Source organism: Rhodnius prolixus, unplaced genomic scaffold, assembly GCF_049639745.1.
Source record: "Rhodnius prolixus isolate KJV_2025 unplaced genomic scaffold, Rpr scaffold_2, whole genome shotgun sequence".
NCBI classification, from domain to species: domain Eukaryota; kingdom Metazoa; phylum Arthropoda; class Insecta; order Hemiptera; family Reduviidae; genus Rhodnius; species Rhodnius prolixus.
The window spans coordinates 12,829,503-12,856,920 of record NW_027411592.1 but is presented as its reverse complement, the minus strand read 5'-3'; the positions used below and the strand labels follow the sequence as shown (position 1 = coordinate 12,856,920).

At 31.8% G+C, this 27,418-nt stretch overlaps 1 protein-coding gene across 6 annotated transcripts in view; it reads right to left on the bottom strand.

The window, feature by feature from the left end:
- The window catches only part of Mgat4a (alpha-1,3-mannosyl-glycoprotein 4-beta-N-acetylglucosaminyltransferase a), a 389,138-nt gene that overhangs the window by 131,252 nt on the left and 230,468 nt on the right, over positions 1-27,418 (bottom strand). For 4 of the 6 annotated variants that reach the window (XR_012455286.1, XM_074117925.1, XM_074117926.1 and 1 more), the window contains one exon: positions 13,465-13,598. Coding sequence is in view for 5 of the 6 variants with exons in the window: in XM_074117925.1 (XP_073974026.1) it covers positions 13,465-13,564 (100 nt within the window). In the remaining variant the exon portion in view is untranslated. Of the gene's footprint in view, positions 1-13,464; positions 13,599-15,866; positions 15,959-17,767; positions 17,981-27,418 lie in introns of those variants that run through there. The other 2 variants (XM_074117928.1, XM_074117927.1) reach the window with 2 other exon arrangements.

Genomic DNA, 27,418 nt, shown 5'->3' with positions numbered 1-27,418 from the left:
AAGCATTTTTATTCCAAATAGACAATGTTAGATACAAAAACAAAGCTCTGGATCAGATTAGTCAAGATTTAAAATGAACTACCATATTGTATAATTTTCATAAAAATAATGAAACGAAAGAAATCCGATTAAAAGTTCAATAAAAAAGTAAATAGTAGAATTACAGACGTTAGTTCATGTTATGAACATGCAATATAAATTTATGATTTGGATGTGTTATATTTTTGGTCAAGAAATATTACTTCTTCCAAACGGAAAGGTATCTGCGGATATCTCGACCTAACACACAAATACAATAGAACTGTAAAGAGAGCAGCAAACCACATCTACAGGGCAATTAGCACCTTTCCCGATATTCCAAGTCAACTTCTAATATCACTAAACTTAGCTGATTTTGCAATTAAATTAGAGAAATTAAATAAACACAGGTTGCTAATTCAATTTATTTCTTAGCAGTAATTTCTGTGTAGGTCATCTCTATCAAAACTCAGTTCCCATAAAATAAACGATTCAACAATGTCCTTACTCCTTAAGATAAGATTCTTAATTCAGCCTTTGTAATAAGCTAAAAGGAAATACAGCAGTTCATTTTCTAGTGATATGTTCTCTACAACCAAAGAAAACACCAAAAAGCTGCAGAACATTTAGAACACCACTAGCTGCAAAAATATTCAACAATTTTGTGCATTATAAATTTAATTTAACAAAAAATATTTGAAGGAATCTTAGAAGTGAGGTTGAATTGCAATTCCAAAGATTCTAAGATTAATTCTAGCCTTGGTTACACTAGAATTGTGTTCCCCAGAAACCTATTGTTTGGTGCAACGATGTTTGTAAGAGTAAAAAACTAATTGAGGGCAATAGATGCATTGAAAGAGACTTCAAGTGACAGTGGTCTAAGCGACCTTAGATTTTGAACCTTAAATTAAAAAAAAAAAAAAAAAAATCCTAAAACGTTCTCTGATAAGATATTATACAAGCCATCTTGTTGCCTATTAGATATATATGACAAGTCCCCTACTACATTTTTTAAAATCTTTGTCCAGAACTAATAAAATGCTCAGCTTCTCCAGTAGGAAACAATTAGTACATGAAATTCGTACTTTTGTCTTATATTAACTAATTGAACTTTAAAAATGGAGAATAGAAATTATAAATTGTAAAAATAAAAAAATGCAACAATAAAAAAATAAAGAATAGGATAGCACCAGATCTTACAACAATATGCGCTAAAGGTTATGGCCTAAACAGAATAAAAAGATAATGGAAGCAACTAACTAATCTGCAATATCCTAAAATTTCATACTACATAAACATTGGATAAAATAATGGATAACCTAGAGCATAGTTATGACATTTAGATATGCAACAGGTGTTAGTTTACAATCAATGAACCTGATAAGTTGAATTCATGTAGGAATTTATTACCTGACGCTAGATTGTTATTGCAATATACCATCTCTTGAGTAGTAAATGCTTTAATGGATTAAACATCTAAATAACTTAGAGTTTATATTGGTTAAACATAACCGAAAATTTTATGTTACAGTGCGACATATTTTTTTAGGGATTTGTAGCTAGCTAGTGGTTCCTTAAGACATTAAAATAATTTATTTCCGATTATTCGAATAGTTCCCCAAAGGGATCTCTGTTAGGCTGGAAACATAGTGGAGCGGCGGGCAAAGCGGCGATGATAGCTACTTCAGATCAAAGAGAGCGACGAGCAGCGAGCAAAGATTCGCATGCACATAGTGACGAGCTTAGTCGCGTTCTCCTTTTGACAAAACAAGATGGAGGAAATATTTTTATATGAAAATTCTTCGTTGAAACTGGTATTTGCAACAGCTTAGTAGTAGGAGCTGCAGTGTACATGACATAAATAAGTTTAGAAATGAACTTGGTGAATTTCATCACTTGTACCAACAACTTCGGGAGCATCCTGGCTAGTTTCATGCGTATTTTCGAATGTCTTTATCAACATTTGATTACATACTAGCCCAATGTAACCCCATTAATCAAAATCAAATTTTATTGTTTTTGAGTAATACAACTCATAACAAGAGTTAGGCACAATATAGAAAAATTAACTATGTAGGTTATTAACTAAATACAAATCTGTGTAACCCCATTAATCCTAGCAGTTACTTTAAGATAAGAAAATCAAAATAAATAAAAATAAAATAGAAATATATGCAGATAAAAAGAAATTAGTCAATTAAAAAAACACAATAATTTTATTAAATCACTACACCATGATTTGTCGTAAATTAATGTTGTTCATCTGAAAAACTGGAGTAGTACGACGCTACAGAAGAAGGATTGGAGAATTCGTCCTGATCAGAAGTAGTAGGACGCGAAAATGTAATTTAATTTTGCTTAGTATTTAGATGAAAGTTAGCATTAAGGGATTGAGAACCAAATTAAATGTAGCAAATATTACCAGAATTCTCCATTAACTACTAATTATTAAATAATTTTAACTATTAATTATTAACTGTTAAAAACTGTAGCTCGCAAATACTGTGGTCCCACAGAGGTTTCTTCAAACAAACTAAACCAATAATGTATCAATATCCATAACCTTTGAAAAATAACCTTTACAAATTGAGCGCGATGAGAGCGAAGAAATCAAACATGTCATAACGCTTTGCTCTACTCTCTATAGATAGCGTTGCTCTATCTTCGCTTTGCTCGCCACTATGCGCGGTCCCATATGTTTACTTGTGTTTGATTTCGCCGCTTTGCTCGCCGCTCCACTATGGTTCCAGCCTTAGGCTTCATTTAAGAGAGATGAAATGACTAATAAAAGAACATATTTAGTCATCAATTAACCTATAATTTAAAATACTAATTAAATCAAAATTTCATCATTTTGCTAATGAATAACTTTTAAGTATTCATATAAAAATAATAACAAAAATTTTAATCTTTAGGTTGGGCCTGGTTCATTTGTGAACACACTGCTCTAAAGCTTACTTAAAAACATTGCTACTTCGCAGTACTAACATAGGGTATTCAACTATTTTAGGGTAGCTTAAACTACTGATCCCTTCATGAGAGAAAGCACTGCCCTTATATAATCTCCAGAACAATGGAACCCAACCTAAAACTAGGCAGAGAATTTTACTACTAACTAGCAGTACCATTATTCTGGTCCAATCTCTAGGAAATCCTTTATTTTACTAAAATATTTTCTCATCGTTCAGAAAATAATTCTTTAAAATAACTTACTTCGTATAAGATAGAAATAGGTCGAAATCACATTGTATCACAAATCATCTTTTAATTAAGGAAGAACAAGTCTTAACAATCGAATCTAAATACAGAGATACTATTTGGGACAGGGGGTTTTCAATAACCAAATCAACATGGAATAAGATAAAGTCGGGTGGATGTTCGCAACAGATTTTTTTTGATAACTTATCTTATCAATTAATTATCCTAACTTATCAATTCTTCCGCTAAGAAGTTATTCACACCTAAATAATTTTAAAGAAAAACAAAAGGTTTCTGTCCAACTTCTGAAACCATTTTTCCATTTTTCCTCCCTTCGTCACCCCGGACCTCACGCTCTAAAAAGAATTTCCTTCGAAAAATTGTTCAAATAAGAGTTACAGATCTGCTGAATATGAGCTCACGAAGAATATGTCCAGAGAATAGTAAAAAAAGTTTAGAAATCCAATAAGTAATACTTCCGGTTCGTGGAAAATTCTTCAAGCTGGATATATTCGCAATTCATTTAACCTTCATCCACAATACATAACATATAATACACTGGATCGTACATTATGCTGAAATAGTACATTAGAGCCTGTCTAACCTTTCTCCCAGAAGTGTTCTTAAAGCGAATAATATAGGAGAATTGTATGGAATAGTCAAGGATAAATGTTTCAAAAAACCGTTTCAGAATACGAGAACAATATGTAAACGAAGTATAAAGAAAACAGTTACAGCCATTTTAGCGATAATCTGACAAAAATGAAGATTCCATTAAAAAAGTAATATTCTTCTGTAAAGTCTTTGGTAACTAAGGTAAATTCAGATCTTCTGGTAGGATCAAATAGAAATATAATGGTTCCATTTTCCTGTGATTTGTTTTCGAGAGATTTTGTAACATTTGATTCCAGTTAAAGCTAGACAAAAGGCAAGGCAGTGTACAATATAATGCTCTCACGCAGTAGTGGCCGGCCCTTAATCGAATTAATCTAAAGAAAAATGTTATGAATAAAAAAAGTTTAAAAAAAATGCGAACACTTAAATCATTAAACACTTCAGAATCTATTGAAGTAAAAGATTTTTTCGTTCGAGATATTTTGACAAAACGTTATTGTGGGTTCTTCCAAACTAAATATCAAATTTGAACTTGCTGAACTTTTTTTTTTGTATTTTTTAACCGGTGGAGCCACCACTCGCAGAGTAATTAGTAAAAACCACTTTTTCGGACATAGGAAACCATAAAACAGATCTTTCTAGCGATAACTCCAAATTCTAATAATCTGGCACGATTGCAATCTTCAAAAAGGGAAAGTTAAAATTAATGTAAAATCCCAATTAATGATTAGGAAAGTAAATAATTAAAGCAAAGTGAGTTTAATTTAATAATAATTAAACAGAACTGAACAAATTTTTTTTAAATTCTTTGAAACAATCTAAAATTATCATTTCTATATCTTACGAACGTGATAAATCCAACAACTGATACTTGCCGCACTGTAATGATTAAAAAAAGTCACATACAGTTTCATGTTCTATAGAAATATGCAATGCATTAACTATGGCCAATTCAGGCCATAGGATAACAACCATAGGAACTCAACCGTCAAGCATCGTTCTTCATGAATTTACTTCGGCAATATCATGAAGTATTTTTTCGATTGATGATTTCATGCAGCAGCCCCAATGAGTGAAGCAAGAAAATATTTATTTATTTTTGTTTAAAACCAACACCAAATACTGATCCATTTCAAAAAACCCTCTTCAGTCTAGAATGACCTGATAATATCGGTGACCAATCAAATTCCCACATTTGAATGGTAACAATACTTTCTTGACCTGGTAAGAGAAATTAAAAATCTGTTTAGATCTCTCATTTCTTTCTCTTATTTCAACTGCCGAAATTCTTACGTAAATAGAAAATTCAAAAACATTTCAGTTAGAACTTAAGTAGTTATACATAATTCTATGCAATCTCTATCAAGATTTTTTAGATAATCCATAGGAGTTGTTAAAGAGAATAGGGAATTATTCAATTTATTCAATAACAGAATAATTAACACTCTTCAAAATGTAACCATCTGATTCTGAGGTTTCCGCTTCTATAACAGGAAACGCAACTTTTTAATAAGAACTTCGCTACAACAAAGTTTCTCCAACATGCCATGAATAAAATAAAAAATATTACCTCTAAAAAAAGGCCAGATGCGCCGTGATTTTATTTGATTTTAGTAAAGTTAAAGGACCCCAAAGGAGAAGTAGATTAGTGACTTTTTCAGGCAACTTGGAGTAATAACAGAAACTGAAGAGGCGGTTGATGTGTGCGTCTACTCAGAAGAGGTGACGACTCCATTCATTCCAACAATAAAACCTCACATCTGAATAAAGGAAAATTTTATTTATTTTCACATAAATAACTAATAAAAAATGTCAATGTGACATATACGAATAAATGAGAGGTCATGAGAATACGTCTATTGGGAGGTGCCTCAATGTAGAGGAACTCTCCGACTAATTTTAATTAGAAAAAATTCTCAATTTCCACGAAAGAAAAAGAACATGGGAAATTACTTTTGGAAATGACGTGCAAATTTTCCATGAAGCTTCCGTAAAGAAAGTATTATGTAGATCTTTTTTTTGTTTTTTTTTTAATTGACAATCGATAGTTCAAAGTAAGTGAATGGAGAAAAGCGGAGATCTTATTAAAGAATTGCTTAAAATTTGCATTATCAACTGAAGATGTAATCTCTTCATAATACAGGAAGAGTAACAGGATGTCAATAAAAACTAATTTTACTTTTATATTAAAAACAACTTTAATTTTCACCTCATTCATAAAAAAAAAGAAAATTACACACTTCCGCAACTTCAAAGCTTTCCATTAGTAAACGAGGGCGATGAGTTAGGTCAAAATTTTAATTAATTTCCCCTTGTATTGTTTACGAACAATTTCAAATTGCGTTGAATCCCAAAGGTCCTGTTTCTGAAAGTTTTCAACTAAATGTACAAATTTGGAAACAGAAAGTAACACTTTCACTCAAAATAATAAAAATTCTTTATGAAAATAAAATTAGGATCTTAGTAATTTCAATTAATAAACGAAAAAATGTCAAAAGAATTCTAATTTAGTGATGATTGAATGAATAATTAAGCGAACCTCAGTGTAGGAATGTTTTCAGCCATAGTTCTATTTAATTAAGAAAGGTAAGTTTCCTTTAGAAGAGATTAAAATTTAATTAAATTATTTAGAAAAAAATACTAATTTTGACGGTAAAGTTTTGTATTAAGAGTAATAAACCTTTCTCAAAAAACCAAAAGCAATCAACAGTAATAATTAAAAGAAATTGTAGACTATGAACCAAGTAGATGTAATTACAGTGAGAGGGAGTATGCACTTTGGAAGAATGAATGTTAAAAAAAGTTTTGAAGATTCAACCAATCCTTCTAACTCCAAACGCCTACAGACATTACAATCTAAAATCCTAAGGAAAATCCTGAATGCTCCATACTACATTTCTAACCTTACAATACACACTGATCTTCACATCCCTTTTGCACTGACCTAATGAAGTCTCGCTACCGCAAATTTCACAGCCTCCTAGCTCTCCATCCTAATCCTCTAGTCCAACAACTCTCCTCTCCTCACCATCCACACAATCCTCCTCGACGTTTGAAGCGAAAGTTCCCAGAGATCTATTGTGATTAAATCATTGTGAAAGATTTTCACCAGTGGGTGATTGCTCTAACCATGACATCACAAGTGAACTGAACCAGTAAGATCAAATTTACTTTACGCAACAATTGTTGCAGTTGTTAATATACAAATAAAGTGGGGGGAAAAAAAGATTTGTATCATCGCCTACCATTATTGAATCATTCCAACTTAATAGGATCTTATCTAAATAAAATCCTGAAGGCAAGTTGTTTGGCATAGTGATCCTGAAGGTGGGAGCTTTCCAGTCCGGTCTCCTGCGCGTTATAACTAATTTTTTGTTAAAAAAATATTAAAATTAAAGCAGTGATTCCGCTCTTGTCTACGACCCCAAATTTGGTGCTACCAGAAAAAATAGGCAATTACTGTACTTCCTAGGACCTAGGGTATAGCGGATACTGTCCATTTTGCTGTCAGTTCTCTAGTGTAAACTTCATAGCTCGGTAAGAATGAAGGATCTCCAGAGAACTTGGAGCCGCCACTGTCTAACAACACAAACTTAGGGCCTTTAGCGGCGGTTGAAGGGTGCAACTGGCCATAGGTGAAACGCTAGTTCATCACAAACTAATATCATCATACCCTTTACATCTTTATTCTGCGATAAACATATTGGCCACTTAAAAGAGTCAAATTACTTTCTCAACAATTTTAGCCATTATTTAAATACTCGCTAATTCCAAATGATTGGTAACATCGTGTAATTTCTTTTAAATAAACTGGTATATAAAACATAAACTGGCAAAGAAGTCAATTCAAGAACAACTGAATCTACGTAAAACGGTGCTGGAAAGCCAACTTAACTTTCTCTATTTCACTGAGCAGACCAGAATAAAGCCAGCAAGTATGATAATAAGGAACCAAGTTAAAGTAGTCATATAAATGCATAAAATATAATAAGAATTTCTACGTAAGAACTGTTTACAAAGAAGAATATTATGTCAATTAGTTTTTTAAACAATACCTAAGGGTTTCTTCATTTAAAGGATTAACACTGACAGCAGAATCTTGCTACAAACTATTTTAAAAAGACTAGCTCAATATATAAAATAAATAACCTTTACTTAATTCTCAACCGTTCAGAAAAAAATGTTACTTGAAAAATTAAATAAAAAATGTTCTCATTTTCATTTATAACTTTATAATTGAATGTACCTAAATGGAGTTTATTAAAGGCTGAATTATTGCATAGTTTTACTTATTTAAACTGAATTTAACGTGAAGCTTAAATTTCCCAAATAAAAAAATTAAATGTATTTATTCTACGCTCAGAATATTGGACTTATATTTTTTTTTTTTTTTTTTTTTTAGCGTTAATAAGATAGCATGGAGCAACGTCTGACGACAGTCTAAGAAACCTTCATTAAGCATCATTATTCCATCCAAGCTGTAAAGTGATTCATTTCATAATCTTAATAACATAATATGACTGTTCCGACTGATTTAAATTGATATTAAGAAATTAGTCGTGTTGATAAAAAATAAAAAAAGGTGCTTGTCCAAAATAGGAAAACTTATTAAAAAGCGAGCCATTGACCTCACTATTTACTACAACTAAATGAGTCCGAAAGACCGAATATACGACATCTCGAAAGGGCGATATTTATAGATTATCTGGAAACTAGCAATTTTATTATTCTAGCAAATCATTCTGTCAGTCTTTGAAAAGTATTTACAACATTTAGTATCTCTATATAGTTTCGTATTATTTACTTTCTGACTATTATTATTTTATTGATATTAAAGTTATTAAATTAGTTTCTACAGTTGAATTATTTTGATTCTGAAAACTGTTTTACAAGAATATTTTTTCTATTACAAAAATTATTGTTACTGTTTAAAATGAACGACATAAAAAATAAAAAAAATGAAAGAAAAAAAGGAATTTTCTAATATGGCGGAAGGAAGCGCAAGAAATAGCGAACAATATATCAATAACAAATGTTGCACTATCAGGTACCAAAAACTTGCGGAGATATTATTCTCACGCACAGTAAAGGAATGCTTTTCTCTGAAGACATTTCAAACAATGTGAAAGTCTCAAATTATATTGCAAACATCTCTGACCTTTCCCTAAAGAAACGTATAATCTATCAGGTTCCATTTCGATTAGGGTAAATCGAAAAAGGCATTTTAGAAAATAATTACAGAAAATTGATAATCCATCCAGTAATGTACTTTTTTCCAGTTAAAAAATTTAGCTACAAATTTATCGCTCCTTTAAAATAAATAAGTCACAGAGACGTATATTGTGCAAGAAATAGTATTACTTTATGTATATATAAAGAGTAAAGTATATCAAACCACCTTTAAACAGAACCTTTAACAGAATTTTACCGACAAAATATCTTAAAAGAGGATAAAATGAGCTTCATAAATATGCAACATTTAAAGGGAAATAGCTGCAGCTATTTTTGAAAAGAACTCAACGAAATAAAGAAATCCATTGAGTGAAAAAGAGGTTGTCCATCCAGTTGTGTAGTTAGTTTTCTTCTAACTAAAAGCAATGCTCTTCATGATGCATAACCGCCCATTACACTGAAATGTTCTTCAGTGTGATCCCTTCTTACACTTCCTACCAGAAGTGAAATTATAATATTTCAGGATTATTTTATAATTAAGAAATTTCAGGACGAGAGAGATTAAACATTAACTTCAAATATCAATTTAGAAATTTGTTCAATGGTAAGCGAGCCAATTCTTTGCAATTTCTTGTTATTCATCACAGACGAACAGGCCAAAATTTGGTGCAAATACAAAATACAGAATTTTTATTTTATTAATTCGGTCAACAGTATTATTCCCTACATTATTTCATTATTTATTTTTGTTTTTAACTATTTTCAATTTTAAAACAATTGGGTAAGGTTGGTCACAAACAAAACACTTACCTGAGGCTTTTAAGCTTAATTCTGTTCACAGAAACTGTCAGAGACAAACTACGATCACAGTTTTTCAGTAGTTGAAAGGTAATGGCCGTTATATGCGAGCTTGAATAGCGGATGTTTACAAGATTGATTGCTCGAGAACGGAAAAGTTGGGTGTATGATGCGGTGCGCTTATTTATTTGCAAGAGGCATGATTTGATTTATTTTTATTTGAAAGTGGCGTATGCAACTATGTAAGTAATGTAATTAAATGCTACAGTTGAAAGTGTTTGAAAAATCTAAGAATAACAGAATACTTGGCTAGATATTGATAATGCGTTCGTATAGAAAAACTAGTATTAGTTTTGCACTGTGAAACAATAATGGATCTACTAATAAAAAAGAATCAAATTAGTCACTAGCAATTCATTTGGCTTTATTCTGCATCGCTAACGTTAGCAAAAGACTTGGAGAGTAAGTAATCCAATCCAAACTCTTAATAAAATCTGGTCCCACTCCTTTAACAGTCACAGGGACAAAGTGTATCCACAATATTTCATGGAAGAACGAGAAGGAGAAGAAGAACAGTTTTTTTTTCCAAAATAATATTTGTGAGTTTTAAACTTGCTCGTTGTAAACAGAGCAGATCAAAGAACTTATAACGAGCACACAAGGATCACTTCATTACAAGAAAAATATTTATAATAGGAATGTGTTCTCTGATAGACGTATTTTCTAATAATAATAATAAAATTGTAAATTGCGAAAAATGAGATTTCTTATTTTCAATCAACTATTCACTTATGCATAAATTTAATTTTACAGAATGGGTTCCTTTTGAAACAGAAAAGTTTGCTAATAGATTGTTAAATTAGGGAAGATTCTTTATTAACTTTTCCACGAAAATGAAATACCTACTCAATTCAATATGTTCGAAATATCTACTGACAATAATATTTCCAAAAACTTAAGGATATTATTCTGAATGAAAAAGAGAATTAAAATTTAAATCAATTGGATTACTTCAATTCAGTTTTCTTTAATGGAGAATGTTCTTTGCTGTCAACTATCCCACACGATTTCCTAATACTGTTCTTACGTACATCAGAGACTCAACCTGGTTTTCATTCAATTAATCTTTAATTTAGTGCAAAAATAATTATTTTTATTTATTTATTTTTCTTTTTCATTCTTTTTTGTAACTTTCTCAAAAGAAAAAAATTGTAAACAAGGTTTTTTACAGTAGTTTTTTTTTTTTTTTCAAAGGGTTGTTTTTAGACTATTCTAAAAGTTGTTTTTTTTTAAGACTAATTAAAATAAGTATCTTAAAGTGAAAATCACAGCTTTAAAGAATCAAAGATTTACTAAGGTACTCCAACGAAACACTACAAACGGCAGACAAAAAGATTTTATTTAAAACTTTCTCTTTAATCTCGGAAGTTTAGCAACTAATTTAATCTTCTTTATTAGTAATTTAAGTGATGGGACTACTCAGAATGCCGAAATAGAATTTTAGAGAGAAGTGCACACTAAAAATAGTTGCTATTAGTCTCTAATTTTCTTCTAATTAGATCTTTTTCCTTGACGAAAAATCTTTAAAAATATCTTCGGTAAAAACGATACTGAAAGCTTTAATTTTCTCTTACATTAGGAAATCGCAACTGAATAATTCACGTTCTCGAAACTTTTACTGGCATACTGGAGGTTCCAGTGAAAATGTTCTAATCAAAAGCGCCATTTTGAGAAGTAAATTCACCGATACAACCTTTAATAGCCATCGTAGTGTACCTATGGTCTCTAATTTATGAAATGAATTATTTGTTTCTGGCCAATAGCTCCTGCGAACTATAAAACGAATGGCCTTTCAAAATGCTGAAAAGTGGAAGTATGTAGCGCAATAATTTGTTCAGATTCCTCTCCGATTTCTTCAATTTGTAAGTTTCTTTCCACGCATGAGTCCTAGTCTAACTTCCTCATCAGGTGAGCTTCTATGTAGGAAAGATTCTAGGTGCACACAGAACCGATGGAAGTAGAAAGTACTTTTTTTGGGTTATGGGTTGCCAAGAAGAGCTGGCAAGTGGCGCGTCTAATCAATTTATTTTTGATTTGCCATATTCATAATATTGGAAAAGTGGATAATAAGACTCTGGCGGTACTATAATATGCTAGAGGCTGAAACTCGATGGCACTACCACCATTAGCGGTTAACATACCGACATTTACCCCTTTTTGACCAACAAAAAATAGAAAACTACTCACAGACTAGATTAAAAATGAAAAACCAAAAGTTCTTCGATCTCAAAGCGAGACAAAATAGTATTTTTAAAGAATCACGTACGTCTAAGACTGTTTAAAATGTCTTTTAAAGAAGCCAACAACAATTCTTCTCAGCCGCTACATTTCGACAGCCATAATAAACTGAGAGAAGCTGAAATTGTTGATACGACGTCTATATTAATCATTCAAGATACCAAAGTCAAAACTACATCATTTTATATCCCACAAATCAATTTGCTATCCATGAATAAAGAAATTTGGAAAAAGAGTAAATTTAAAATGTAATTGAAAGAATTAATATTTTTTAAAAGAATTGAAAGATTATTTTAAGATCTTAAGTAAAAAAGGTAAAAAATGGGTTCCCTATAAAATGGTGGCACACAAAGACAGCAGCTGGAAGGAAGGGGCCTAACATGTCTAACTGCAGACAGAAGAACAAATGGAAGAACGTAGACTAGACGTCACTTGGTACTAGGATACAGAGAGACAAGGTGCAGTGTTTTTGTACGAACAATTCTATTAAATCACCCCTGATCTTTAAGCCTTCAGCTTCAAGATTTTGATAATTAGATACCTTTAAATTTTGATTTTACTCTAAAATCAAAGATCTTTACTGACCTGTAGAAGCTCAAAAGTCTGTTAACAGAAAAAACGTACGAACTTTTGTTATTTAAATCGAGGAATAAACTATATTTTAATTAATTTTGTAGCGGTGAAGAGGAGATTAAAATAGGAGCCTTTGGAGATTCAAAAAGTGAAAAAAAGTAAAGTAACGCCTATTTTTTCAGGCGGGCTTTACGTCCAACTACCAACTAGGTATCGTGGACGGAGGTGACTAGCAAACAAACTTTACTAGTAAATTCTCATTTTAAACATGAAATAGAAAGCTCATGGCCAAGACCGAGAATCGAACCCAGTACCACAATACAAATATAAGCTTTACAGGTCTCGCCTCTAATTGCTCGAGTACCGTGGCGTGGCGCCTGTTTGTAGACCCTAGTAACAAAATTTTTAATTAGATACTTTGATATCGTACAATTTTTTCATTGCAACACTTTAAATTGCATTTATCTTTTCATACCTTTGGTGTAACTGTTGCAAAAATGTGCAGCTTTAAGCACATAAACTAGACAAAGTAATGGCGTGGAAGTCGCTCAGAATCAGCCGTAATATAATAGAGCATTTAAAAATTTAAAGGTTAAAAAAAAAAAAAAAAACCTAACATATCGTAAAAATAGTGAGTATCACAAAAATATGGTGGTACTGACTTTTCAGAAAACACCAAATCTTAAAATTCCATCATAACAAGAGTTTAATGACAAATTTTCAAAAGATGCTATTTAATTGCAAGAGAGTTAAAAGTGATAAATGAAAAAGGGAAATTTAATATTTATTTACCTGGCGAAGAGATAAGTATGAAGACGGTGCTGGGCAGAAAAACCAGTATCAGGGCAAATAGTACATGCCGTCTCCGCAGTGGTGATAGAGTCAACCCCATGACCTGCCGACTCTAACTTCTGTGTACGCACTACCTGTGAACAAGGAAAATGGATTTTGTTTTTCTTAAGAAAAAAAAAAAGAAGAATAATCTTGGATTATTGTAGTTACATAGGGAACACTATTTCCTCACAGTCCCTTTTAGTAACTTAAAAACTGAATAATATCTTTGCCAGTCACGAGAGAGGTGATCACTAATTTCCAATCAACTTTGTTTAAACAATGGTTGACTAAGCACCCCCTCAAAAAATACGTTTTCTTTTAAACGTTTCTGACACCTCTGGTGTTCTTCTTCAGGAACTGGATCGAAGAGGTAGAGGGAAGATGCTTTTTGGTCCCAACCAAACATCCAACACATTCATCCATTTTAGAATATGCTTTTACAAAATATAACCTTACTTCATTAAAAAAAATTCACTATTAATTTATAAATGCTCCAATTATACTTAACATTTAATCAGTTATAATTAGTAAAAAATTGTACTATTTCCCTCTGATGATTTGCCCTCGATGCATAACCACTACTACTACACACCCAAATCCGCTTAATGAATTTGTTTACTTGTTTAATTTTCACACATTTTATGGCGGAATAAGTAATGCCAACTTCGATTTTATAAAAGAAATTTGCAATATGCAGGAGAAAAAAAATAAGAATCAAAAGAAATGCAATAAGAAGAAATTAAAATACCATAATACTTTAAGCAAAGTATAAGCCGAACACGATCATGAAAACTGAGTTCAGAGATCAGCAAAGAAAGTAAAGAAAACTAAACAAATAGTTAAAAGAAAATTAAATTCAAAATCTTATCACATAACATGATTGTGAGGAAGCATTTGTTTATTACAAAATGTTCTAATTTTCATTTATTAAACTCATACTTCAATACTCATTAAATCTACTTTTGCAATTATTTAAAAAACCTCGAAACGTAAATTATAAGGAAAATTGAATTTGGTCGAAAAATCTCGATATTTTTTAATTACAAATTAGGAGAAGCTTGAAATAAACAAAATAATTTTGGAGAAAAGTTGAGTGATTCTTGTAAGTCATCTTGTGAACCTCTCTGTTTTCTCTACACGATGACCCTGGAAACAAAAGGGTATTTTTCAGGATCTCCGACAATAATTGCTGGGAATCTTTGTTTAAGGTGTCATTGCTTGCTGAAGATAAGAAACCATCAGAACCTACCCTTCATCTAAACATCTTTAACACTTGGTCAAAGAATTTCTTTTGGACCTACACATACTATGATTAGAACTGGCTGCTTTCCTTTTAGGAAAACCAATTGAAGCGAACCATTTAGACTTCCTGTTTTCAAATCCGGCATCTATTCATCTTCCCATTCCCAAAACAAAAACAATAAATCGTAAATTCAAAACTATGAAACATTTTAAAGTACTAAAAATGTTATTAATGAATAAAACTTGTTGGTAAAATGAAAAATAAAGTAAGCTAACAATTTATGCAATAAATAGACGTATTAAAGAAAATAATTAAAATTTAATATTGAAGTTCAAAAAGGAAAGGGGGTAATATAAATAAAATAAAGAATTTCAATTAATGAAGTAACTTTATATATGTTTAGATTAAAGTTTATTAAAGCAAAGCCTTTACTAAATGATTCAATACTCATTGCAGAGTTGAATAAACTGTGTAAAATATTCAGTTATGGTACAAAGAATTCAATGTATACACACTTAGAAACTTTTAATTACATTTTAATTCAGAAGGCTAAAAAAACAGCCACAATTCTAGTCTCAAATCCTTTTTATACCTTAATACGTTTCGGATCTCCAAGAGGCTATTTTCAGTTTAGAATGTTAAAAGAAAAATCTTGTTTATTAGGACGATGGTATTTTAAATGAACTGCTGTACATTTCGCCATGGATATAAAATTATTATTATTTTTTATATGTACTTAACTACGAGTATACCCTTCCAACATCTTATTAAGTACTAAACTTAACTTTTTTCCTTAAAAAGAAAATAAAGAATAATAACAATAATAACGAGAGAAGAGATTAATTCAGTGGTTAGCGTTCACAGGATTCCAACGCGGAGATCCTGGGTTCGAAACCAGCTGCTAGCCCTTAGATTATTCCGGACGCCAGCAGTGTACTGAAAAAAAATTCCCGGCGCCAATGACCTGAGATATTGAGGCGCCTTAAATCAACAAAATAAATAACTGAACACTGTGGTACAGTTTTTTTAAACATAAACTACTGATTAATTTAATGTTTATAGATAATTATAAGGTGGAGAACAATTTTTACTTCAAAAAAATTTAAAGTGAACTTACAATTAATTTTCTTCTAGTAAATCGACTAATTTCTCGAGATATTTCAGGAGAAAAATTTACTTTATCAAGTTGTTTAAAAAATGGTTACAATTCTGAAAACATTAATTAAAATTTTGTATTACGAAATATAGATAATAAAAAAAAATGGCCACAATAGTTCTGTGGTACGTTAGAAAGAATTTATTTAGAGTTTTCTTTTTCAAGTCTAAAATACCGCTTAAGAAAAAGCATTTCAGCGTGCACTCAATCATATGATCAAAGCAAGCCTCAGATCATTTCAGTTTATACTGATAATTGATACTTTTCTGTTGGAAATACCTCATAAAAGTTAAATAAAATGTTCAAAATGAAATTATAATTCTGGGAACCTAAGGGTATGTTTGGAGAAAACTGCAGTGTACATATAAACAAAACTTACGTTGTTTACAATTAAGATTAAATTGGTTTGTTGGTTAAGATGTACTAACATATCAATGAATGAAAAGAAGTTGATAGATAAATAAGCGCAATATTTCTATATCGAATGATGTAAAAGATAACTTCCAGCAAATTTAAATTCCATATGCTCAGAATAAAGAAGATATTCCTCGTTCTGAGATTGTAGAGTCCTAAGTAATGAAGCCCCAAAGCTTAATACTTGAAACTCTCAAAGGATTCAATAGAATTAAGGAAACAAAGTGAAATCTGTTTCACATCTTCCAAAAAACCATCTTTTCAAAAGTGCCACAACTGAAAGAAGTTCTATGTGGGGATGGGCCAAGTCCTAGGCCACCCAAAACCTCCATTCATTTTAAGAGTATAATTTGGTATGTGGAGATAGAAGCTTGTGCATGAGGAGATGTGAATGGCGATATTATAAATAACCCACACAAATTTGAACGCTCTAAATTATTCTGCAAGCCCCATTGTAAGAGTTAGTGGTATGATCAGTTCATGAAGTTCATTAAGTTCACCAGCGGAGTCAGTGTGGCGGAAACTTGATTGAAGTCAAATTCTCTACATCCAACTGTTTTAATCAACCTCAGAGGATAATTGAAAACCACAAATAAACATTTGCGTGCTACGACCGGACAAAATTAGCTTAAGTTCATGTATTAGGCAGGGATACCAGCACAAATGTCCTAAACCGTGAAGAGAGAAGACTTTACGTAAGAGCGAAGGAGAAGTGGAACTTTTAGAATCTGTTTTGAATTTTACTTACTGAAAATTAAGAATATTTTGGGTTTTATTGAATAGGAAATTTAATCATGTTAGAATCACTTCTATAACAAGTTCATACCTGCAAATGTTCAGATAATTTCACCTATGTTTGAGGCAAATACTATTGTACTAATGAAATTAATAAGGAAAATTAGCAAGTTAATAGTAGTTAACCTCTCCTGACGGGGGAAAAAAACGGCGATTATTTTGCGATACTGTTAATGCTATAAAAACGCACAAACACAATAAGTCAGTTACGACCAAATCTAACTCGCCACAAGTGCGATCCAACAAGTTCAGAGGCAGGCTAGGTGCAAGTCCTCAGTATAGAGTTGAAAAGTCTATCAAAACTACAATACAGTATAGAACATAGAATCAACAAGTAACACAAACAAGAAGACTATATACCAACCAATTAAACTTAGATGAACATTCTGAAGAGACTACCGTCCTCTTTAGTAACCAAGAGTGACCGCAAAACTTTCAGGAGATTCTCTCAGCCAGATCTACGATCTCTGCTAAGCTAATTCGCTCCACACATCACTCTGAGGTTTGGCGCTCAATCCTACAGAACTACTTCTACTATCTCCTCTCCAAGAATCAATTTTATGTAAGAGCCCTATTATTATTATTATTTTTTAAATTTCAGCGATATACTATATATCCGTCAATATAGTAAAGAATGACTGCAAAATACCTACCTGGAATAGCTAACAAGGATCGGCATATTTACTCAATTTACAAATGTATACAATAATGAGTAGCTAAAAAGATTTAATAAGTCGAATTTAACTAAACTTAAGAATAATTATGGCCTCGATTGAAAATGTCAAGTTATTACACACAAATGTACAATAAAACTGAACTGAACTGTTTTGAAAATGATGTGGAATGTTTTTCTAGGCCTTTTAAAAAAAGATCGGTTAGCTGCTCTAATTTTGAAACATATGACCAAGCAGCTGAGAGCATTGAATTCAGTAAAAAAGTATAATATTTCAGTTTTTGGAATAGCTACTTGAATTATATTATGAATTTTCTTCTTTTTGTATCCAACACATTTATAATACGCTACTCGGCAATAGATATATTAAGTCTAAAAAAATGTGACCGCTTACACAGTTTGAATTAGCAATTTATTTTAAATAAAGTTATAATACTTTCCCATCGCAAGCTTTAATTCACATTATTGCAATCTACTAATGCCCAACCTTTTAATAAATTCACTGAAAAACTAATTTGAGTTAATATCTACAAATAGTAAAAAAAAATAAAGACCTGGGCAATGAAAAGAATAGTCGATTTTATGCGGTACATTACTGCTGTCTGCAGAGACGAGGAAAGATTTCTCTTTTCAAAAAAACATAGAAAAAATTTATATATTTCTATACAATAGTTAAACAACGTTAAGTAACCGCCATTTATATAAAAGCAGTTTGAATTGCATTAGCATAATAATATTTACTAATTTCCAGTATGAGGCTTACCAAAGTTCAACTTGAATAACTTCTTTAGCAAGCCAAACACCTCATTTAGCGTTGTCCTTATCGTGTACATCTTCTTTTTCTTCAAACTTTGCTGCTTCATTGTTATTTTCTTTATCTAAATTTTCTTCTCACATTTATCAATCTTGTGTCTATTCAAAATTTAATAATTTATTTTCACGGAATAAGCAAAATTTTCTGAATCAATCTTCTACAAAGAATTTAACCCAAAAACTCTTTGTCATTATTTTTACTCTATTTTTCATTGGGTAATTAAATACATCCCTCAAGTACCATAGTGAACTTAGGTCAATAAGATTCCAGAGAATGACTGAATTATCGCTAACATGAGACTCCTTAACAAAAACTTACAGTTTAAAAAGTTAAGTATAAGGGTTGATTAAACGCCAAAAGGTACACAAATCAGCAAGTACCCAACATTTCATTCAAGCTTAGTTGATATAATTTAAGTAATTTTGCTGCATTAACTTTTCCTTCACATTTTTTAGAATTTATTAGATGTCACAGACCCTTATGCTGGCCAGTTCGTTCATAATATTATTTGGTTATAATTATGATAAAATGTACATATATCTTCGTTTTTAAATAGGTACTTTATTTTAATTCTAATCCAAATTATTCTTCTGATTTATCTTAAATATGCCCTTTATTCTGAAGTTGTCACATCTTATACATGCATGTTAAAGTAGAAAAAGACAAAGTTAGAGTCGGCTACTGTTTAAATTTGAATCACGGAGGATTTAAAACAATATTTCAGACTTGAATTCGTCTTACCGAAATATTCGTGAGCACAAATAACACACAGTTAATAACAAGTAGATTGTTCAACAACAATTATTCATTTCTCAATTGTAATTTAATTTTACTTACAGTAAAATACTGGAATAATTAGCTGTCCTAAAAGTATGCAATACTTATTTATTTTATATTACATAACATATATATAACATTGTGAGAAGAACAGCTACATTGAGAGTGTGATTGAAGAAAACTATATTATTTGCGATAAAGCCAGATAATTATTACCTATTATTATAAACGTTTGACTACTACATAAAATAACAATTACTTTAATCGAAGAATAAACTTAAACAGACGATTTTTATTAAAAATAAAATAATCGAAATCATTGATGTATGTTGGTGTAAGCATTTTTTTAAAAAAGTTTTTAAATTTTGTAGCCTCGTATTTTTTTTTATTTTTTATAACGTTTTCTTTTTAACCTGTAATTAATAGTTTGATTATTATAGATTAATAGATATTACAGTCAATCTACAGTGCTACTTGAACAAATTTTTTGTAGATGAAAATGGCCAGCATAAGGGTCTGTGACATCTAATAAATTCTAAAAAATGTGAAGGAAAAGTTAATGCAGCAAAATTACTTAAATTATATCAACTAAGCTTGAATGAAATGTTGGGTACTAGCTGATTTGTGTACCTTTTGGCGTTTAATCAACCCTTATACTTAACTTTTTAAACTGTAAGTTTTTGTTAAGGAGATTTTTGTACCTTTTGGATAGATTTTCATTTTTGTCTATTTTGCTAAGTTACATATCTGCTGTACTGTTTTTTTTAAATTTGGAATAAGCAATTCTATCATTGCATTCTATAAGGTGTTAAGTAGGAACCGTAACTACCACTGGAGAGATCTTTTTAAAGAATGATTATAGTTGCGGTCCCCAAACCATCCTCAATAACAATTTTTTTGAGAAAGCCTTTTTATATAAAATAGGAAGGTATTATTTGTACGTAAAAAGCAAATTTAAACTGCGATTTCAGACCTTCCTTTTAAGAGGAGTAAGAAAAATAAACGGGCGATTACAGTACTTCTCCCTAAAAGGCAAAGAGGCAAAGATTTTGAATCGAACGACAATTCATTAATGTAATAAATAGTTTCACCCATTGATAATTTTAACGATTTCAGTACTTCCTCTTAGTAGGTGTAAGAGCATGATAGCACTTCACAGCCATGTAGAGGAGCTTTAATCACTTCTTCGTGCTAAATTTTATCAAAATCGGACAAAGCGTTATAGAAATATTGGTAATAATAGTTTTAGAAACGGCCTGACTTGGGTGGGGCAAACACCCCTCCATATAAGGCGTAGCGACGAGACTTTTAAAGTGCAAATCTGTACAGAATTTCGATTCGAATGACACTTCATTCATGAAAATCAGTTCACTTATCGATAATTTGAAACGATTGCTATACTTCCCCTTAACTAGTGTAAGAGCAGATCGCCGCTTTAATGTTACGTAGGGGAGCCCTAACTCTATCATCCTACCAAATTTTATCAAAATCGGGCTAAGATTTACAGAGTAATTAGTAATAATAATTTTGAAGGGGGCCTTACATAAAGGGGGCTAACTCCTCTCTAATTCGGTGTACAGCGTCGAGACCCCCAAAAGGCACATCTACATAAAATTCCGAATCGAATGTCACCTCATTCATGAAAATCGGTTCTCGCGTTTAGGCGCTACGTAGTTTACAAAAAAGGTAACAACAAGAAGAAGAACAACAACAACAACAACAACAACAACAATTTCTGAAAATGCCGTTTTTGCTCATTTTCGGCAACTTTTTTCTCGAAATCTATTAGGTCTGGGGGGTTGCAAAAAAATTACAGTTATAAAGGAGGGTTTGCCCTATATTTTAAAGAAAATTTGGGAATTTTATCTTTTATAGAAAAAGAGAAAAAAATTGTCAAAGTTGGGTGTTTTTTAACGTTACGCTTTTTCGTGCACTTTTTGACGATCAATCCTTATACAACTGTCCTACCGGACAGTTTTAATATTCTGCAGGGAGAAATACCTTTCATTAACAGATTTTAAGTTAAATGCCGCCTGGTCAAGTTTCCATGGAATTCGAATGCAGTTCATTAAAGGCCAAAGCTCTGTACTAGACATTTCAAACGGAAAAGAGCTTAACATGGATCATCCACACAACACTTTTATAAAATTATTATACTTCCATATTTTAAATGACTAAAATGATGATAAATACGTCCACAATGTACAGCAATATTACCAAAACAAAATAGGGATAAATCAGATTCCGTAAACGAACCCAAAAGTTGTTAGCAAAAATGAAAAAGAAATTAGCAAAAGGATAGATAGAAGAAAAATATATGGAATTCCAGGATGATTCTCAGAAGAATTTAATAAAGAAGGTAGAGGCAGCAGCAGAAGGGTTTTAACCTAAAATGGTGATGGTGAATTGAAAGGTGAAGATCAATGAAGCTAGTGACATCAAAAGGAATACTTAATTAATGAATAAATTCACTGCACTTAGAGTTTTAAGAAAGAAACGAAGTTAGGAAAACTTTATTGCAACTTAATTTTGTATTTTTTTTTTACTCCTCGAGATATTTTAAAACTTACCAGGAACAAATGGAGAGGTTTTGAGAAAAAATATCTTAATTAACAAGTAATAGTGACCGTTAATTTTTAGCAATTAATTAGAGAGGCCTTTGCAACGAGTTACTAAGTGTTGCGAGATTATTAAATTCCAGGAGTTTATAGGCGGAATAGATAGTTAAATCACCATGAAAAGAGATACTGTCAGCTTCCTGCCTACCAGGTCTACCCTAATACCCTAGCAAATAACCTACTACAATGGGTTAAATAAAAGGTACAAGGTTAAAAATAACTAACTCACAGCTATTTATATATTTATTAGCCAAAAATAATAGGTGAACTAGCCTGCAGAGGTAGTTGATGTGTGCAGTTACTTGGGCTTAGCGAACCCACAGATAAACTCGAGCTCCCCACCACACACACTCATTTATACCTCAACATTCACACTATACACACACTGCACGAACAAGGACGCACTCGTCGAGAGTCTGAGTATAAATATCTCTCCCTCGCGTGCCGTGGCAAGGCTTTGGTGCTAGAGTGGAAAAGAGGGTCCTGGGCATTTAGAGAGACATCGACATGAAGGCTCCTAACTCAACACATACCTTCGGCCTCGGCTTTATTCAAAAGCCCCACCTAGCGGATACCCCTACTTCGGGTAAACGGCTGGGGAACACTGTCTCAGGCAGGTTCCTAGAGGCAGGAAGGGAGCCATGGGGGCACAGGTCGGGTGGGAAAATTGTGTTCTGCAACTACAGGTCTACATCGCGATATTATGGTCTACCCCAGGGAATAACCGGATCCATTTTGAGCATCCAAGAAAGCGGGACCACGTATCTCGATGAAAGTAATAATACCTGAATATGAATATTAAAAACAAAAATAGGTGAACTAATATTCTTCCCTAGCAACTAGCAGCCCTTACTTTAAGAAGACAATAATAATAAGTTTGCGGGCAAAAGTACACAATATTTCAATCAAATAAATTGAAGTGGATCCTAACCCGCCTTCGGATAAAGTTTTAGGTAGTCTAACTTTGCCTTATTTACATATACTTCTCTAACTCAAAAACAATATTTTCCCTTCCAATACTCTCATTGAGTTTGCAAGTTCGTAGAAGGTATCCACTAAAAGAACTCTGTATCTGCAATAAGTTTCTAAAACTAGCTAAAGATGGCAGCACCTGCTAGATATATGAACTGACATGAGGTAAATCTGTTATTATTCTTTTTACATAAAATTGGTAAATTTTGGATTCCATTCTTACCAATTGTTGGTTACATTTCTTAATTAATTATTGTAATATTGAAAAGACCACTAACAGACTTTTTCCGCGGCTATTTAGTTTCTAATGCCAAAAGTTCCAACCTAAGCGATACTTCTTACACCATCAAACAAATGGCAACCAAGGGCGACCTACCCTTCTTAACCACTGTTCCTGCATGATAAAAGGACTGGAAGAAGAAGGAAATGTTACCGCCATGCTCCTGAAGTTAGAAGAAATCTGATTTTCTACATTTTTTTAGACAAGTAAAATAGAATCTAGTTGCCATTATTGCTCACTATCCAACAGATACAACACTTGGTTAAGTTTCTCAAATAAATTTGAATCCATGTAATCTCAACTAAACCTCTAATTCACTTGATGCGATTTTATCTCTTATTACGTCCATTAATTTCACTAATAAAAACCAACAACGTTTTTCTACAAATTTTTAGTTTAGTTGATCAATTGTCGCGAAGTAAAAGTTGATCAAAACTCGGAGAGGTTTAGAGCGATAAAATGTCCTAAGTAAATTTTGTTTTAGTTCGAAAAACTACGTGAAATTAAAAAAAAAAGTTTTGTAAAAATAAAAATTAATGGATTCTTCTCAATCTTGGAAATGCAGACAATGCCTCTTTGATGTCTGCTTCGCTTTATTCATTTGATTACATTTTCGTTTTCCAGATTTTTCCTTGTTCACAACACTTCCTTTTAAATGGAACCAGCAAGAGAAAGTATTCTTACAAACCAAACTATTCATAATAAATTAGAAGATTAGAAAAATGCATCCAAGTTTAATTTGGATGCAAAAAGACAGGAATCTTAAAAATTGAATTTGATCTTTGTGTCATGCATTTTTAACTGACTACTACTAATTACGAGTACTTAATCAGCATTAGGGCTTGGTTGAGAAGCCGAGAACTATACACATTTGATTTGATTTACTCTTTCTTGTTGCCACAAACGATCCATTATAGATACCATTTCACTAACAAAATGACCTTTCTTGCTCCTAGAATAACTCAGGCCAAATAGACAGCAGTGCTTTATTATAGTTGAAAGTTTACAACTAAGTTCTGACTAGGGTCCTTCAGGGAGTTGTCAAGAGTTGGTTGCTGCATCCCTACATAGGTCAAGTAACTCTCGCCTGTTATAGAAAACAAATCTATTCTTTAAACAAAAATCATGTGTTTATATATATATAAATATATATATATTTGAATATGTGTAAGTTTCTAATTTTTTAAACTATTTGATTTATCTCACTTTTGCCAGGATCTAATTTCCATTATGCTCAGATTTAAGAAAACTTTTGAAAGATCTAAATTTTTGAAAATTTAATATACAAACCACGAATTGAGGTTTACGCGGTAGTTTATATTTCCAGTAAAGGTTCTGCATTCTATGAATGCAACTTTAACGTCGACAATGAAAATTATACCAGCTGCTTAAAGAGAGAAAAACTGCTAAAATAAACTTATTACGAACATAATGCAAAAAATATATATGTAATTTTCCAACCTGATACACATTTCTAACCAACATTTATAGAAAGTGTTCCTCGATGTTTGGTAATAAAAGAGATCCATGAATGATTCCTCCCTCACCGTAGTTGTCAAACTTTGTCTACTTTATTTGAATGCATGTAATTAGATTAGTAAAATGCCCAAATAAGAAGGAAATTTAAAGTTTCTGTCTCGAGAAGGCCTACAGTCAGTCACATCTACTAAGTATTTTACATTAGTCTAACAAATATATTCATCTAATTTTATGTTGGCATAACTTTATTAGTTTCGTAATTATTTTATATGGATCCTAATCAAAGAAAAAACTAGGGGAGATTCTACCATTAAGTGGTTGATATTATTACTCTTAATAAAGATCAGTAAGCAACAATGTTTGGAAACAATTATTTTAATACGTTTTAAGTATTATCACAAAGTAACAAGAAATGGATATCTTGACAAAGTTGATCCAAATGAACTAATACACGGAGTTTTTGATGTAAATGTTTCAGTAAATATTTGTGAAACAAGAATTTAGAGAAATATTTATTAGAGAATAGTAAGTAAAAAGCACAAATTTCAGGTTTTAAAATTTTTTATATTATGTCACAAATCTTTGAGCGATAGCTAAAAATTTAACATTTATGGCGTCTATTAGATAATTATCTCCTCTGTTCTTGAAGGGGCCACAGGTCTAATACGGCAACCAAGCGATTGCAATGCAATCAAGGTACAAAATAAGAAATAATCGCTTAAGCATCACTCGCTTCATTCATATTACACTTTGTTAAGTTATGATCGTCTATCGAGTTGAAGTCAACATGGGCATTCAACCTGATCCGAGGCAAATTATGGTTCTGCTGTAAGGTATGCCATTTGGCTGATTCCCAGCATTGTCAAGAAGAATGGTTTTGGACATCACTGGTAATATTTTTGACCCTAAGTAATAACAACCCAAAAACTCTGAAGTATTATAAGTATGACCAGCGGTACAGCCATTGATCTTCTCCATTGTTTCATTGTGATTGGAATCGCCTAGAGACAGATGAGTCACGATATAGTTCAAGGGGTCAAAAAATAATTTCAGTTATTTCATAGTGACACCACAAAGAACACGCGCATGGAAGGCACCATTTTTGCAGGTTATTAACTTATCGTTATCCATAAAAAGCAAGAAATGTAATATAAAGCTACAAATATTAAAAAAGGCCTCTTAGATAAAAGTTCGGTTAGGGGGAAATGAGCAGGACTGTAATAATTCTCTTTGCTATTTGCGTGGCTAATTTTCCTGCAAACCTCCCACTGTGAATTAAACTTATGAATATGGCAGTTTTTTTTTTCTTTTACCGTAAAATGAAACTTCCCTTGAAAAATTGTCTCTATCGCAGAAGGACTTTTCTAAAAAAGATTAGAACAAAAGACCAGCAAAAAAAGGATCAAGAAGAAATATAAAAATTCAGAGACACTCGTCCCGCACTCTAAACCCTTCGTTATAAAAAAAGAGGAAAACAAGTTTTTATAACTTCAGATTATGTTCGCAGGACAGAGAGAGGGTTGTAGAAGAGAATAACGAAATGAAGTGAACAACTAACCCAAATTCAAGGCAACAGTAATAATTCATGTCAATTTTTTCTTGAATTACTGTCTCAAGTCATAAATTCACTACGCATGTTTGGGATCCCAAGTAAAAATCTTACGATCGTGTACCAAGTGTGGCGGTGGTTATACAGGGATAACAATCTAAGCCTACTATTTCTATCCATCCCTACTCCCTTACATTTATTAGAGTTATAAGTTAGTTTCCCTTTTATGTGTTCTGCTTTAGAGTGGAAGATCTGGTTATTTTCTTAATTAATTAGATAGAATTCATTTGGGAACAAATAAAGTTGGGAATCATGGAGTTTCTGTTTAAATTAATTTTCCTTTATTTGCAGCAAGTTCCCACCGGTAAATATACTTTATTAACTGGAGTGCTAGGAATTCCTTGCACTTGGACATGTCTATAATTTTATATGAAATAAAATAAAATTTTTGAACGTCTTGAAATTGAAGAATTTACTTTATAATACATTACATAATAATAATTATCTGTACTGCTTGTCTAAACAAAGTTAATAAACTTTGAACTAATATTACATTGATTGATTTGATTTATAAATTACAGGGCTTTAAAGTCAATTGAATTATTGATTAAAACTGCACGAAAAAGCAAAACGTTGAAAAACACCAAATTTGACAATTTATTTTCTCTTTTTCTATAAAAAATAACATTCCAAAATTTTCTTTAAAAAAGAGGACTAATCCTCCTTTATAACCTTGAATGAATGAATAAATATTTATTTCTATAAATATACGTAGTACATAAAATAAATACAGAAGTATAAATGTATTATACAGTTTAACCTTCTTAACTAGTGAAGAAAGAGAAAAGTTAGGTGAGGAGGATTGAATGCAGGGAAAAAAGGAGAGGAAAAACCTGCAGCTAGTGTAGAAAGTTAGAGTAGGATATGTTTTAGTCTTTTGTACCTGTATGTTGTAGAAGGGTCGTAGGAGGCTAAGTCGCAGCAGAGTGGATTAGGATGGCAGTCTAGGATGGAAAGGAGTTTGAGCAGACGATCTTGGATTTAGGAGTGACCGTGGATAAGGCAGTCTCGTGGAGTGAGTGGTGGAGAGTCTGTTGCGAGTCTCAGAAATTTGTTTTGCGTTGTCTGAAGTAACTTGATGT